The sequence below is a fragment of the Eublepharis macularius genome, chromosome 1, assembly GCF_028583425.1.
Source record: "Eublepharis macularius isolate TG4126 chromosome 1, MPM_Emac_v1.0, whole genome shotgun sequence".
In the NCBI taxonomy this organism is placed as follows: Eukaryota; Metazoa; Chordata; class Lepidosauria; order Squamata; family Eublepharidae; genus Eublepharis; species Eublepharis macularius.
Genome location: NC_072790.1, coordinates 123995285 through 124010787, shown reverse-complemented (window position 1 = coordinate 124010787; position 15503 = coordinate 123995285). Strand labels below are relative to the sequence as shown.

At 41.7% G+C, this 15503-nt stretch overlaps 1 protein-coding gene across 4 annotated transcripts in view; it reads right to left on the bottom strand.

Annotated features, from left to right (window-relative positions):
* Positions 1-15503, bottom strand: part of UTRN (utrophin) — a 584696-nt gene that overhangs the window by 415757 nt on the left and 153436 nt on the right. For all 4 annotated transcript variants that reach the window (XR_008598285.1, XM_054999201.1, XM_054999369.1 and 1 more), the window contains exons 37-40: positions 15312-15482; positions 9848-10003; positions 7464-7601; positions 3703-3855 (exon numbers count right to left, since the gene is read on the bottom strand). Coding sequence is in view for 3 of the 4 variants with exons in the window: in XM_054999201.1 (XP_054855176.1) it covers positions 3703-3855; positions 7464-7601; positions 9848-10003; positions 15312-15482 (618 nt within the window). In the remaining variant the exon portion in view is untranslated. The remainder of the gene's footprint in view (positions 1-3702; positions 3856-7463; positions 7602-9847; positions 10004-15311; positions 15483-15503) is intronic.

The window sequence follows — 15503 nt, the reverse complement described above, 5'->3', positions numbered from 1 at the left end:
TACAACAAAATTAATGTTAGTACTTACAGTTACCTTTCTATGTAGGGTTAAAAAATAGAAGGCATTACAATATGATTCTTCTTTTCACCTAGGTAAGATTGTTCTATAGCAGAATGTTGAGCTTTGACCTAAGTTTCCATACCCACTAGGATATGGTATTGCCAGTAATTTTTTCCTCATGCAGGGAGGCGGGAGAAAGGGCACTGCGCTCATTAGATACTGTTTTGTTATGTTCAAAGAACATGGAATTTAGATGAAGTCTACATATTTTTATTTGTTATGAGATAAGCTAGAAAAGGGAAAGGAGCATCTGCTGAATCTATGGCACATCTGTTGCTTTTGTAATTAGAGAATGTTAAAAGTTAACCGTGCAGTGCTGTTTGCAAGCAAAGACTCATTCAACCAGGCACAGGCATCACCGGCAGCTTTTTTAAAAGGAGATTCTGTAAAGGACATCTGTAGAGCTGCTGCCATGTGGGGCATTGCTATCTACATTTATCAAGCACTGTGTAGTGGATGTAATGCAAGGAGAGAGGCAGCTGCAGAAGTTGGAAAAGCAGTGCTGCGCAGCTTGTTTTCCTGAGAGTCTCATACCCTCCATCCTCAGTAAATCAGTTAGCTCACCTCCCATTGTGAGACTGCAAAGAGGACATAAGGATGAAACTTACTGTTATCAACTAAGTGCAGTCACACCTCTCTCCAACGTTGCCCACCATGGGCTTTTTTATGAAACCTCACAGACATGATATCAAAGATGGATGGGGTGGGCCACTCTTCCCTAACCCTAACACAAAGATTTGCCATTCGAGTTAACTGGGCTCATATAGAAATACTATGTCTGCAGGCAGGCCCAATGTAAGTTGATACAGCAACCTGAAAAACTCTGGAAATGACAGAAGCCCTACATACTGAACCCAACTAGTGGTAATTCATCATATCAACAATGCCTGTATATGAGCACAACCTAGCGGGGAGGGACCAGTTGCTTTCAAGTGTTCACCAGCAAGTGAGCAACAGTCCAACATTTTGCAACCTACAGAGCTGCATACCACTTTCAATAGTTTACCCACAGTGACAAGCAACTCTTTAAAATGGCTACTGTTTGCAGATAACCATTGCTAATTTGTGACTGTTTCCTTTGAGACAGAAATTATAAATTGGTTCTAGCATCTCTTTGTGGGAAAAAAGATATTATGGATGGGAATTGAGGAATTATACAATCACCTCAAATAAGAATGGGAAATCCCCAAAAAACTGAAATACAACCTTGGAGGCCTATTTCTTTGCAGCAGTCACATTGGGAGAACGGTATTGAACTCTTTCCCACTATGCCATTTTTCCTACTTCTATTGTCCCCCCTTCAAGCTACTGTCAGCCTCATGGTGGGAAAATTACAGGTAGCTACAACAAAACTGTGCAGTAAGCTGAAAGGACTCCAGACAACATTATTCTATGCTATGCGAGTATCATTTTGAGGCTTAACATCCCTTACTCTCCTCCCGTTTATTTGTTCCAGAATTACAGAAGAGTTACAGATAGGGATGCCTTTAATTATAAAGCTGCATAACAAGCAACAGAAAAGTTGACAGATTGCCTAATGTACAAACTTTCTCAAAAATTACTTGCTGCTTCACAAGACATGCTTACTAGACAAAATATTTTTTAAAATTCTTATGACAGATTAGAAATACAATCCAAATCTGATTTCAAAGGGATTAGAAGGGTAAAATATTGCACTTTAAGCAATTAAGATAAGAAGATGCAGTAGAACCAGAAACTGTAAAGTCATTATTATGTAATGCAAGGAAGCTCTCAAGTTGTGTGGGTAATATTGATGTAAATGGACCAACTGTCTGACTTGGTACAAGTCAGCTTTGCACGTTTCATGTTCAAAACCCACCCATTTACCATGACTAACTGACTAACAGCTGAACTACACAAGATGAATTACACGTGAAGAGCATGTGTTGGGTCCCACGAGCTTCCTTGGGAGGGCTAGTCTTACAAAGATCAGCTGCTCAATGTGATTCTCTGCCAGGGAGAATTGCAACTGGGGAGATTCTCTCTCTCTGAGTGATTCCACACACATTGGATAATGCACTTCCAATCCTCTTTATAGATCATTTGGAACGGATTTTTTTGTGTGCGGAACAAAAAATTCACCTCAAATGATTGATAAAGTGCATTGAAAGTGCATTATCCAACAAGTGCGGAATCAGTCTCTCTAAAATCCTCTGGGAGCAGCGGGGGCGGGGGGGGAGGCAACATAACAGGAGGCAGGAAACAGCTGAGGTTTTCTGCATGCAAGAGAATCCTAGTCCCTCCCATTCTTCTCCTGGCGGGGAATCGCATCATGGATTTTCTCTCTCTCTCTCTCTGCTTTTTTCCTACCTCCTGTTACGTTGTCCCCATTGCCCCCCTCCTGAGCTCCCAGAGGATTTTTGAGAGAGTGAGAGAGAGACCCTCCAGTTGTGATTCTCCCTGGCTGAAAATTGCATCGAGCAGCTGATTTTTTTTCTTAAAGACTACAGTTCCGAGGGAACATTGCAGGACCTCATACACGCCTGCGCATCTCGTGTAGTTCCACTCTAAAAAGCACTCATACACTCCAACTACTCAATGGTGTCAAATGTAGAGCTATACTGTACTTCTTCTTAGTCTGCAAGTAGCAGCATAAAATTAACAAATGAAAAATAGCAGGATTGTGACACAATGTTTTACAACTAGCAGCATAATTAAGCCTTGCAATGTACTAATACTATATAGTATATTAGCAATGTAGAAGAGAAGTGACACTGAATGAAAGAACACAACTGGGGGAAGCTGTCATCAGACACATGAGCCTAAAATATAAACTAAAAAGTGGCTAACAATATAATCTCCTTCTCCATTTTCACCTCACAACAACCCTGTGTGGTAGTTTAGGCTGTGTGTGTATGACTAGCCCAGGCCACCCAGTGAGCTTCCATGGCATAGTGGGGACTGGAACCAGAGTCTCCCAGGCTCTACTTCAGCACTCTAACAACTACACCACAATGACTCTCCTCCCAATTCTAGGAAGCACTGCAGGTCTCTTAGCTTGATGACCACAGTGGTTAAGTGGTTCGGCTGCAAATCAGCAGCACTCTACTGGTTCAAATCCCACTACTGTCATGAACTCAGTAGGTGGCCTTGGGTAAGCCACTCCTCTCAACTGCAGCCCCCCAGCTGTATTGTGGGGATAATAATAACACTAACTTGTTCACTGCTCTGGGTGGGGCACTAATCTGTCTAGAAGTGCGGTATATAAGCACAGTTTTGTTGTTGTTATGTATGTTCCTTAATAATTTAACTAGCTCTTAGTTTAACAAAGAGATACATTTTATTTAAAAGAATGCTAAACCCCCTTGTGGTCTTCTATTATCCATCAGTGAGTTTAGCCATAATTAGCTGAAAGATAGGTCCTCTACTGGTAGGTTTACTAAATACTTTTGCATTTTCATGGTGCTTAGTCTTAGTTACTATAAAAACAACAAACTGACATAATAAACTGCATATAGAGACAAAATACTGGGCTAGGTGTTTCGTATGATTCTGGCAAACTCTCTCTACTGTTAGATCCTCCTTTCTGATAAAAAGGTGGTCAACCAAGGTCTGGATCAATGGATGGCAGCAAAAGAAGAAAAGTCATAGAAACATTTTCCACAGTAAAAAGTATCTAACCTGTAGTTTCTGCTCTTCTTCTGCTTCCTGTAGTCCTGACAATTGTCCATTTGTCTCATTAAGCCAATTCAAAACACTGTCTTGGTCAGTCTTATATTGCATGGATGAAGGAGAGCTATCCACTACCTTCCTCCTTTGCAAGGACCTCAGTTCCTACAACCAAACCAAAGAAAGTGGAATAAAATAAAAGTGGGTAACCAGGGGAGGAGAAACAAGATAATGTAGACAGTAATCTGAGCCCAGACATCTCACTTCTCTACCTCACTTCACTAAGGTTCTTAACATCTTACCAGTATGAAAGATTAAAAGTTGCTTCTGCAAGATGACATGCTAGCACTGTCACTAGCAAAGAAAACAAGGAATTAAGGAACAGAAGGAATTAATAGCCATACACCCTTTTGATTGTGGATGACGGTCTCAATATGCTGGCTAACTATTGAACCCAGAAACTCAAATGCCTCTCCAAGCTTCAACAGAACACATGCTTATCTTTTATTCATTGGAAGTAGTAAAGGAGGTAGCTACAAGATATGAATAAGTTGAGAAGAGAACTGGGGAGGAGGGGGCACACACTGCAGATAATTTATTATTTATTCTAAAATACCCTTGAAACAATCCCAACAAAACTGAGGTGCTACTGGAGGGAGGAAGGTTTGATCCCAGTACTAGAATACCTCCTGTTCTAGATGGGGTTATACTCCCCTTAAAGCAGCAGATTCAAAGCTTGGGTATGCTACAGGACCTGAGACTCATAGTAGATAAACAGATGACAGCAGTAGCCAGGGGTGCCTTTTACCAGCTTTGGCTGGTGAGCCAGATGTTGTCCTTCCTGTGCAGGAAAGATATTGCCACTGTGATGCATGCCCTAATAACATCTAGATTAGATTACTGCAATGTGGTCTACATGGGGCTGCTCTTGAAGACTGTCCAGAATCTATAGTTGGTAAGAATGCTGCAGCTAGAACTTTGACTGGAGATGGTTTGTGGGGACCATATCATTCCAGTCTTGTTCTACACTGGCTCCTAATTTGCTTCTGGGCCTAGTGCAAGGTGCTGGTATTGACTTTTAAAGCCCAATATGGCTTGGGACCAGCATAACTTAAGAACCACCTTTTCCATATGAATTTTCTCACCCATTCTGGACATCTTTGGAGGCTTTTCTTCAGCTGTCTCTGCCGTTTGATGGTAGATGGGTGGTAGCCCAAGAAAGGGCCTTCTCAGCCATGGTGAACAAACTTCTCCATGGTGGAACCCCCTCCCCAGAGAAATTCATCTCTCTCCCTTTATTGTTGTCTTCCACCAGTTAGTGAAAACTTTTTTCTTTTGTTTGACATACCCCCAGCGCTGTTAATGGCCTTCCTCCCTTACTAGGTTGTTATGCATATTCTTTATTGAATTATTGTACACATATTTTATTGTAAATGCTGTTTTACTGTTGAAAACGTTTTGGTGGTTTGATATTCACCACTTTGGTGACCGTATTCAGGTGGAAAGGCAGCACAGAAATGTTTTACATAAATAAATAAAATACTTCACTTATATATACCTTTCATCAGGCCTACCAAGGGAACTTACAGATTAAAAATATACATAATAAAAACAAGTCAAAGACTATTAAAACCTATATTCCGTTTTCAATATTATGTTTACGGTCTAATGTTACTTTCTGTTAAAAAAAACTATTAAAACCAAACCAAGCTAATGTAAAAAAGTTAGAGCAGGAAGAATCACTGAGGGAGTGTCAGATGAAACAAAAAACATCTTCACCCATTTGCAGAAGAAGACAACAACATAAAGGGACAGGCAAGTCTCTCTTGGGAGTAAGTTCCAGAGTTTTGATGTCATGACCGAGAAGGCCCTCTCCTGGGTTGCCACCTGCCTAATCTTGAAAAGCTGGGAGCATCTGAAGCAAGGCTTCAGAAGATGATTGTAGCAGCTGGATAGGTTTGTAATATGAGTAGGTGGTCCTTCGGGTATGCCGGTCCTGAGCCATACAGGTCTTTAAAGATCAAGACCAGCACCTTTGGTGTAGTGTTTAAGAGCAGCAGGACTCTAATCTGGAGAACCAGGTTGATTCCCCACTCCTCTCTGCTTGAAGCCAGCTGGATGACTTTGAGTCAGTCAAAGCTCTTCCAGAGCTCTCTCAGCCCCACCCACCACACAGGTGATTGTTGTGGAGATAATAATAGCATACTTTGTAAACTGCTCTGAGTGGGCATTAAGTTGTCCTTAAGGGTGGTATATAAATTGAATTTGTTGTTGTTGGTGGTGGTGGTGTTGTACCCAGAAATAAACTGGGAACCAGCGTAGATGGATCAAGACTGCAGTGATATGGTCCCTACGACCCACTCTAATCAACATCCTGGCTGCAGCAGTCTGTGTCAACTGAAGTTTTCGAACACTTTTCAAGGGCAGGCCCACATAGAGAGCACTACAGTAATCTAATCTAGATGTAACCAGGACATGCACCACAGTGGCCAGATCTTTTCTGTCCAGGAAAGGCTGCAGTGGGGTAACCAGTCAAAGCTAGGAAAATGCATCCCTGGTCACAGCTTCAACCTGCTTATCCAACAGTAGGCCTGCATCCAAGAGCACCCCCAAACTACAGCCCTGTTCCTTCAAGGGGAGTGCAACCCCATTCCTTAAGGCCCAGGTCAGACCTTCTGCTCACCAGTAGCATTTCCATTCTGTCAGGATTAAGCTTCAGTTTATTCAAATCCACTCCAAAACTTCCTCCAGACTCTGTTTCAGGATTTCTACAACCTCCTGGGGATTGGCCAGAAGCATAAAATAGAGCTGAGTGTAATCTGCATACTGGTAACAACAAAGCCTAAATCTCCAGATGACCTCACCCAATGATCCAAGTTGAGAGCATAAAAGGAGCCTTGCAAGACCCCACAGACCAAAAGCTAAGCAGTCTCCCAGCACCACACTCTGAAACATACTCTCCACGCAAGACTGGACCTACTGTGAAACAGTGCCTCCCAATCCCAAAGTGGAAAGCCAATTCAGAAGGATACTATGATCCACTGTATTGAAAGCCACTAAATGGTCCAAGAGAATGAACAGAGTCACACTCCCCCTGTCCATTTCCTGGCTCAGGTCATTCACCACGGTGACTAAGGCTGTTTCAGTCCCTTAACTAGGCCTAAAACCAGATTGAAAAGGATCTTAACAATCCACTTAATCAAGGAATGTTAATCCTTGATTAAGTGGAAGCTGTCCAGCCACTAATCAAGGAAGCTGTCCAGACACTACTGGTTCAATCACTTTGCTCAAGAATGGAACATCTGAGACTGGTTGATGGTTATTGAAATCTCTGGAATGGATGATAAGGTTCTTTATAGTGGACGTACCACAACCTGTTTCAAGGATGGGGCAACCACCTACCTCTCGGACCCAGTCAGCCCAGCCCTCACCCCAGCAGATTTAAGGAGCCAAAATGGGCATGTAAATCTGCTGGAGAGACGAACTGGCTAGGTTTCAGGATCTCAATGGAAAGGCTGTAATTTACATATCAGAAAGGAATTGCTTAGGATCATAATGAGGATATTTAGAGGACACTTGGAATGAAAGTGAATCTAATTGTGGATATACATGGATAAATGACAACAAAAGTCTGGTCATGCATATGTATGATAGACGGACAGACTTTTCTGATGCACATGGTCATGTGTGCCTGGATGCCATTATGGAAGGGGACAGGAGGACAGGTAATGCCAAATAGTTCCCCACACTTGACGACAATGGCTTTAACTTACCTTGTTGCTGATGTGCCTCGTTTGCAGAAACTGGAGCTGCAAACGAATTTTTTCCCTCCTGCTGTCTTCCACAAGTTGTTGTAGTAACTGCTCACCTCTTTGTAAAACCTCTTCAACTTGGGCCCTTTCTTCATCCAACTAAAAGAAATAGAAGATCTTCACACATGACGGTACATAAGTTTTGCACAGGTTTTTCCCTACTTGGAAATTATTTTTAATGCTTACTAAATTATTATTTTTAATGCATTCTAATAATGCAGTCTGAAGTTTAAGCGATGTAAACTAAATGTGTAATTCCTATAACACCACATATGTACTGCATCTGTCTCTCTGTGGTCCAGTCTGTGACTTACGCTTTAAGCGCTAATGGCTATTTCCATTGACTGAAAAGTGGAGGCAATTTGTACCAGCTCATTTAATACACTCCCAAACCCCAAGATACTTAACTTTTCTCCCCCCTCTGTCAACAAAATTGTGACATAAGCCTAAGATTCCATATGGCTCAAGAGTGCCACCTAGAATATCTAGGGTTTTGGATCCCTGGGGCTTACCTGAGAATAATGCTTTATCCTCAGGGTTCTGTCACAATAATAGTCACTCAGCATAATAAATACTCACCCAAGATGGTTTTGTTTTCATTAACTGCTACAAGATTAGATAGATTTGTTATATTTTTCTTTGCACATACATGCACGCACACCCTACATTCCATATATACCACCCAAGCAGGCATGTGAGTACCCATTTCCCAGAGTGCACAAAGCACCATTTTCTTTGAGATATTTTAGATCAATAAATCCCACAGTGTGAGTTACCATTCACAGCTGATGTGCACATGTAATTTAAGGGGAATTGTACATACAGGTATGATTCACATTGGATAGTCTGCTTATGTATTTTGTACATGGGCTTGTTAAAGAAGCCTTTCAGGAAATGGTCATAAGGCATTTATGTCCTAAGCAATTTTCAACCAAAGAAGAAATATTATAGTTCCTTTGGTAAAACTGAGGATGGTCCTTAGGGTATGCCTTACTTCACAAACTGAACAGCATTGTAACATAAGTTTTGCTTGGAATTAATTGGCATGACCAGTAGCAAAGCAATGGAACAGCTCTCATCAATTAAACAGAGACTGCTGTCATATTAGGCTGAATGTGAAGCTGCCAATATGAAAGGATGAGGGTGCCACTCTCTTTGTAGTGCATAAGCCACTTCACCACAATTCCTTCCATAATTGTGAAGCCCCAGGCTACCTGACAGGAATCACAAAACAGCCAACCTCCTGTTAAATAAGTGAAATTCAAGGCTAGAGCTTCCCTGACAGACAGCTGCCTAGCCTCTGCTTAAAAATCTCCAGTGAAAGAGAATGCACCCAAGCAAATGTTGCTCTAGTTTCTAGAAGGGGTGGTATATGGTTCAGGTACTGCATCTGGGTCCTCCCACGTGACTAGGAACTTCTGATGTTACCTGTGTAGTATAAGGTGGAGCCACAATGCTTCCAAGAATGCACATGCACACCCCCGGGATAAGCCACCAGGAGGCTCCCATTCTTAAAATCTTAAACCCCTACTGTATCAAACAAGGTGAAATGGCCACTAGGGTCCCTCCCCCATTTTGGAAAGCATAATTTTCTTGCCTTTAAAAATAATGTTTAAAACCAGCCATACATACAGGTGAAATATAATGCCAACTAAGCCCAGGAGAGTCCCAAGGCATTTATTGTTAGGGGCCTGTCATGGAAATTACTTTAATTACACCTGTGAATGATGCACTTCCCTCTTAGAGTGGTAAACTAATCAATTGTACCCAGAATGAAAGCAGGCATCCTGCCTTGGCCAGAGAAGCAGGACATTAACTAGGTCAAATTCTACCACCACTCAAGCTAGTCCTTTGTCTTTTCGTTTAAATTCATTCAAGTTCCCTACATACTCTGCCAGCCTCTAAGCAGCTCCTCCTGACTCTACCAAAACTGTTTTTTCCCTCCTAGATTCAAACCCAAACAGTCCAAAAGCTGCTTTAGGTGCACTTAAGAAATGTTGTACCCATGTCTAGGCAGCAGTTTGTATAACAACATATGAAACTGGAAGTACAAGACAGTCAGAAATCAGGATTAAGAAACTGCAAATGAAAAATGGATGCTCATATAGGAAAATGCAAGAGAAACTGACAAGTAGGCTCTCAGTAAAAAGATAGCTTGGAACAACCGTTTTATATGGGTGACTATATTTTTAATACCTATCCGTGTTTAATTACTGAGCCAAAAGAGAGTTCATGTATTTTCAAATTTAATTTACATATATTTCCAAATTTCATTCCTGAGATATTTTATTTTATTATGGGGAAGGACATGTGCAAAACATTTGGTTCATCCTATGCTCACAAACCTTTTCATCTTCATCATTTGATTCCATGTGCTTTTCTACAACATTCAGCATCTCCTGTAGCTCACACTCAAATTTATCCAGAACTGTGGAATCAACTAGAATTTCATGGGGCTCTTGCTTCATTTGCACTTTAGGAACTTCCCGACTGAACAGCATCTACAACAAATGCAAACACAAGAAATTCACCAGTGATTTTAATCACAGTTATGCTGCATACTGCTTCCCTTCCTCCAGGCCAAGTCTTAGTTTATTAATCAACCAACCTCACCCATATCTTCCAAATGCCTCCTTGATCTATCACTTCCCAGTTTCTGGTCACTTCTCACTATCCCTCCACTCTCCCACAGTCAACGAAGTGTTTGTTTCTTCTGTAAGGCATGCATGCCATTGTTCTCCAAATGTCTATCCCTTAACCTATCTTCTTTCTCAAATTATCATCCAATTTTCCTTCTTATCTTTGCCCCAAAACACATTATTGTTTCAACTTTCTCTCACTTATCTGTTCATCTACAATTTGGGACTTGCCCTCTATTAAAACTTTCCACATTAAAATTGCCAGCAATCTTTTCACTTCCAAATCCAACTGTCTTTACTCCTTGAGTCTCTGGTCCTGCTTGATCTCTTCACTATCTCTGATACAACTGATCACCCTCTCTAACTTTGATTAATTTCATTCCCAAGGATTAGGTAACTCTTTCTACCTCTCTAATCATTTGTTCAATATTTCTATGGGGCCAATCCATCTTTGGCCTATTGTTTCTCAATGTACAAAGACAAGTAATCAAATCCCTCTTAATGCAGACTATATACTAATGACAACATCTAGTTCTCTAGACCTTAACTTTCTCCCATCTTCCAATTCACATTTCCAATATTCTTCCTGATATTTTTGCTTGGATTTTTCACTGCCACCTCAAATTCACTATATCCAAGAATGAACTTCTCATCTTCCTTAACTTCCAAGTAGTCTTTCCATTGTATATTCTGCATATCCATCAACATTACCACCATTAAAGTAGAAGATCAAGCATGAAGCATCTTTGACTCTTCTCTCCCTATTTTGCTCACCATATTCAGACTTTGAAATAATCCCTTTCATATTTCTCTCATTTTTAGCCAGAACTCTGCATTCAAAATGTTTCAGGTCTCATCACTCTGGTCATAAGACACAGCCTTTAAATCCCTACTCTGGCTTCCTGTTCAGATAAAGCATTAATTATTCATCCTTAACTTTAAAGCACTCCATGGCTTTGGCCATCCTTATTTCTCAGTTTATTTCTCTGAATGCTTCCTAACCCTTCAAATAATTCTGCCCTTTATCCCTTCCTGTGCCTTATACCTCAAACTGTCTCCCACAGTACTTAGATGATTTTACCTCTCTCACTTCCTTCAGATCCATCCTCAAAACCCACTTTTCCCATGAAGACTTTGACAAAACTCATTAGTCCTCTGAATGAAATGAAATTTAAAAACAATTAAATAAAACTTATCACTGCCACCAGCTCTCCTTTCTTTGTGTTTTATTCCCCATTTCAAATTTTAGACTAAACTTTTCAGGTCAGAGAGCTGACCTTGATTTCCTTAAAGCGCTGAGTACATTGTTGGCACTATATTACTAAAACAATATCAGTAAAGTTGAAAATGCAAAGGCATGTTTGCAGAATGAGTTTCTCTTGTAGGTCTCTGCAGTAAGAGAAATATGGCCACATATTATTCTAATGGGTTCAATTGTAGACTGAAAGAATTATAGGCACATCGAAGAGCTTGGAACTATGATTACCTGGGAGCGCTGAGAAATTATCCTGAGTTCACTTGCATTCCCAGAGACTCATGACAGAAAAATGTCACCTGTATGTTTTATACAGAATGGCTGGACTATATAGGGCAAAGTTATATTTAAAGAAATAATGATTAACTGAAGTGACGATAGCTGATGTACTCTAGGAGGAGGCTGAAAACAAATTTATTAAGTACACTGTAACAAGGATGATTCTGAGGCACAGCTTCAATGTGGAGCACCTCTAAGTCATCCTCTGTCATGCACAATCAGTTGAGGGGACTCCCCAGGCCTCAAACTGAAGGACTGCCAAGGGTTGCCTCACCCGATCCCCTGTGCTGGCGCCTCCCAAGAGCCCAGGCCTGGCACCCTTGTCTCCTCCCCAGCCTAGTTGTGGATCCCCTCTTTTATAACTCCCCCTGCTTCTCATCCCTAGCCTGCCTCCAGCTCAAAGCCCTGCCTCCGGCTCCTCCCCACCTTGGCAAATTTTGCCACTCCCTGTTCCTCCCAGCTCCACCCTGTCAGCCTGGGCATATCATGGTGGGGACAAAAGCCATGCTGTGACTTTGGTCCTGCTGCTGGGCCCAGCTCAGCTGCTGCAGTGGGAAATTCCTGGCAGTACAAGCTTCCAATGTTGACTCCGAGTGCAGGAGGCCCCCCATGCAGGACAGCTGGCTGCCGCACAGCTAAAGCCAGCACTCAGGCTAGGCACCTCATGCCAACTCTACAAGCCTTCCTTCTTCCCCACAATGCTCTGTAGGTGAGTGGTGCCCTTCCCAGGGACTGGAGGGAGGGGGGGGGGTCAGACCTTGGCAATCCCCAGACAATGATAAATTACAGATGATACAAGTGAGGCTCCATATCGACAATGCTTTCAGAGCTGGTATGTTTCTGCCCATGTATAAGAACAGGTTGTTTACTCGTAACTGATGTTCTTCAAGAAGTGATCTGTGCAATCACACTGATGTGAATCAAACATGCACAGATTCCAATCAGAGAAACTTTTAGAACTAAGCTCAAAGGGATTGTTTGATGCTGGCTCCACCCACCATAAGCACCAAGCAGCAACACGTATCTCAAAGAGGAAGAAGCCACACTTCATACCCCTTCTGCTGCAACAGGCTACATACTTGTGATTTGTCTGCAGAACAAAGATATTGAAATTGTGATGCCCAATGACTGAAGAGGCAATGAAGAGCTGCAGCATGCACTGAACACTCCATGGGTTTAGGAGCCCATTCTGCTTATAGCATCAGCTTCTGAATTCTGAATGCCCTGAAACATGTATTGCCACGATGTCTATGTTGTGGGAGTGACAGCAGTGCATAAGGTAACAGATATGGTTCTTCCCTACTTGTTGATGTCAAGAGGCTTTGGAGTAAACAGAATACCCCTCAGAAGGTGGGCATGTGACATCCACCACAAAAAGGAACTCCTGATCTTGGACAGTATGCACATGCAACCGACTGTGAAGGCTGAGCTTGAAGGTCATGTTGAATCACAGTTGGAGAGGTCACACATGAAGTCTGGCCCATGCAGTCACTGTGGTAGTGGAAGCCATTTGGCTCAGCAGACTGTGGATTTGCAGAGCAGGCTGTAGAGCCTGTCTAATGAGGCAAAGTGCAGGATGGGTGATGGTATGTATTCTGTGCTGAAGGAGGATGCCAAAGCAGTAAAGAACTGTACAGGATCTGTTTGTAACTAATTAACCATCTATCCATTTGGGAAGGATGCATGGAACTATAGGTTAAACTGGGTAACTTTCTTTTGATAAGATAGAACAGTCTGTGGTAAAGCACAGGAGCATGTGATGTTGGGGGGAAATTGCCATATGGAAGTATGCATCTTTCAAATCCAAGCATGTGAACCAGGTTTTTGGTCAGAGGAAAAATAGTTGCTAAGGAAACCACATGGAACTTTCTGGTATGCAACTGTTGAAACCTCTGACATGAAGTATGGGAGGGAAATCCGCCATCATAATAATGTGAGTAAAACCTTTTTTGCTATTTGGAGGGTAGAACAGGTTAAAAAGCACCCTTGAAAAGGCAAGAGGAGCTTTCCCCCAGAAGATGCATAGGTAGAGCCCTGCCCACTAAGTGGTGGGTGGAAGAGTCTGAAATTCTATAGCATAGCCAGAGTGAATGACAGTAAGAACGCAAGGATTATCAGTAATAATTCCCATTCTGACAGATGGTTGCGCAGTCTTCCCCAAAAAGGACATGTTAGTGACAACATTGACAGGAGGTATCTTAAGCACAGCCTTCACCTATATGAACCTACACATAGAATAATATATAATGATAACATTTGATTTATACACTGCCCTTCAGGAAAACTTAATGCCCACCCAGAGCAGTTTACAAAGTATGTTATTATTATTCCCACAACGATCACTCTGTGAGGTGGGTGGGGCTAAGAGAGCTCTGAAAGAGCTGTGACTAACTCAAGGTCACCCAGCTGGCTTCAAGCAGAGGAGTGGGGAATCAAACCCGGTTCTCCAGATTAGAGTCCTGCTGCTTTTAACCACTACACCAAACTGGCTCTCATCCACTCCCGTCATCTTCAGAGGTCCTGCTTTGGGTGCCTCCACCATCTGCAGCTAGATGAGTGGCAATCAAGAAAAGGCTTTCTCAAGTTGTGGCACCAAAACTCTGGAACTCTCTCCCCAGGGAGATGTATCTGTCTCCCTCTATTGTTGTGTCCTACCAGCGGGTTAAGACTTTTTTGTTTTGTTTGACATATCCCCCAGTAACCATTATTGGCCTTCCTCCTTTATTGTGCCATGTGTTTTTATTGAATTGTTTATTTTATGTATACTTTATTTTAAATACTGTTTTAATATTGAAAATGTTTTAGTGTTTTGATGCTTGCTGCCTGTTGTTTTGATGTTTAGCGTTTTGATGTTTGCTTTGATACTTTCTTATCAGTATCAAAACCATGGTCAGTGCCAAGGAATCTATTGGTTCTGACAGACTTTCAACAAAGAGAAGGTGAGTTTCTATAGGACTGCTTGATAAATTTTAAGCAATGTAGGTACAAATCAACGTGGTGTTGTTCCCCTAAGTACAAAAGGCTTGGCATGTCCATCAGTAGTTGGCAACTTGTCCACACAAAGAAGTCTTCAAAAGCCTTGAAATATTAACTCACTATGTATCCTCTCTTTTGAGAGAAGGCCTAGCACACAAAAGTCGAAGTTCCCCATGATGTCTCTGCTATGGCAGTAGAAGAACTGAGCAGGAAGAACTGAGTGGTTCCACCATCTGAGCATGTGTGTTGCTGCTTGTGCTTTCAGTGGGTGGAACCAACACAAAAAAAGAAATCCCTTTAAGCTTAGCTCTAGAATCTGTGCATGCTCAGCTGCCGTCATCACAGAAACCAGGAAAGAGCAATGCATAATTTTTCCTCTTCATTACGATCAACATCCATCTCCAGTTAAAATAACATAAAATATGTAATTAGCCCACTGATAAAATAAAATACCTACTTGTCAGCAGCTTTATTGCAACACATATCTTATGAACACAATGTGCCTTGCTATGATCTAGATGTAATTGACTACTATTACCATAACAAGGAACAGGTAAGAAATCCATTTTAAAAAGATTCTTGTACATTTTAAAAAGCAAAAAAAAAATCAGTTCCTTAGAATTAAGTGACATTCTTGTTTCACAGTTACTCTTTCCTCACCTTAGCACTTGTGATATGCTGTGATACCTTTTCAAAGTTCCTATTCAATTCAGCCAGCTTAGGTTCTACAAGTTCACAGCATGACATGCCACGTCCATTCATAAGGATAACGGCTTGGTCACGTACATTATCCACTCTGAGACTAACATCATCCAGTTCTGATATTAGACGCTAGAAGAGAGGAAAGGAAAC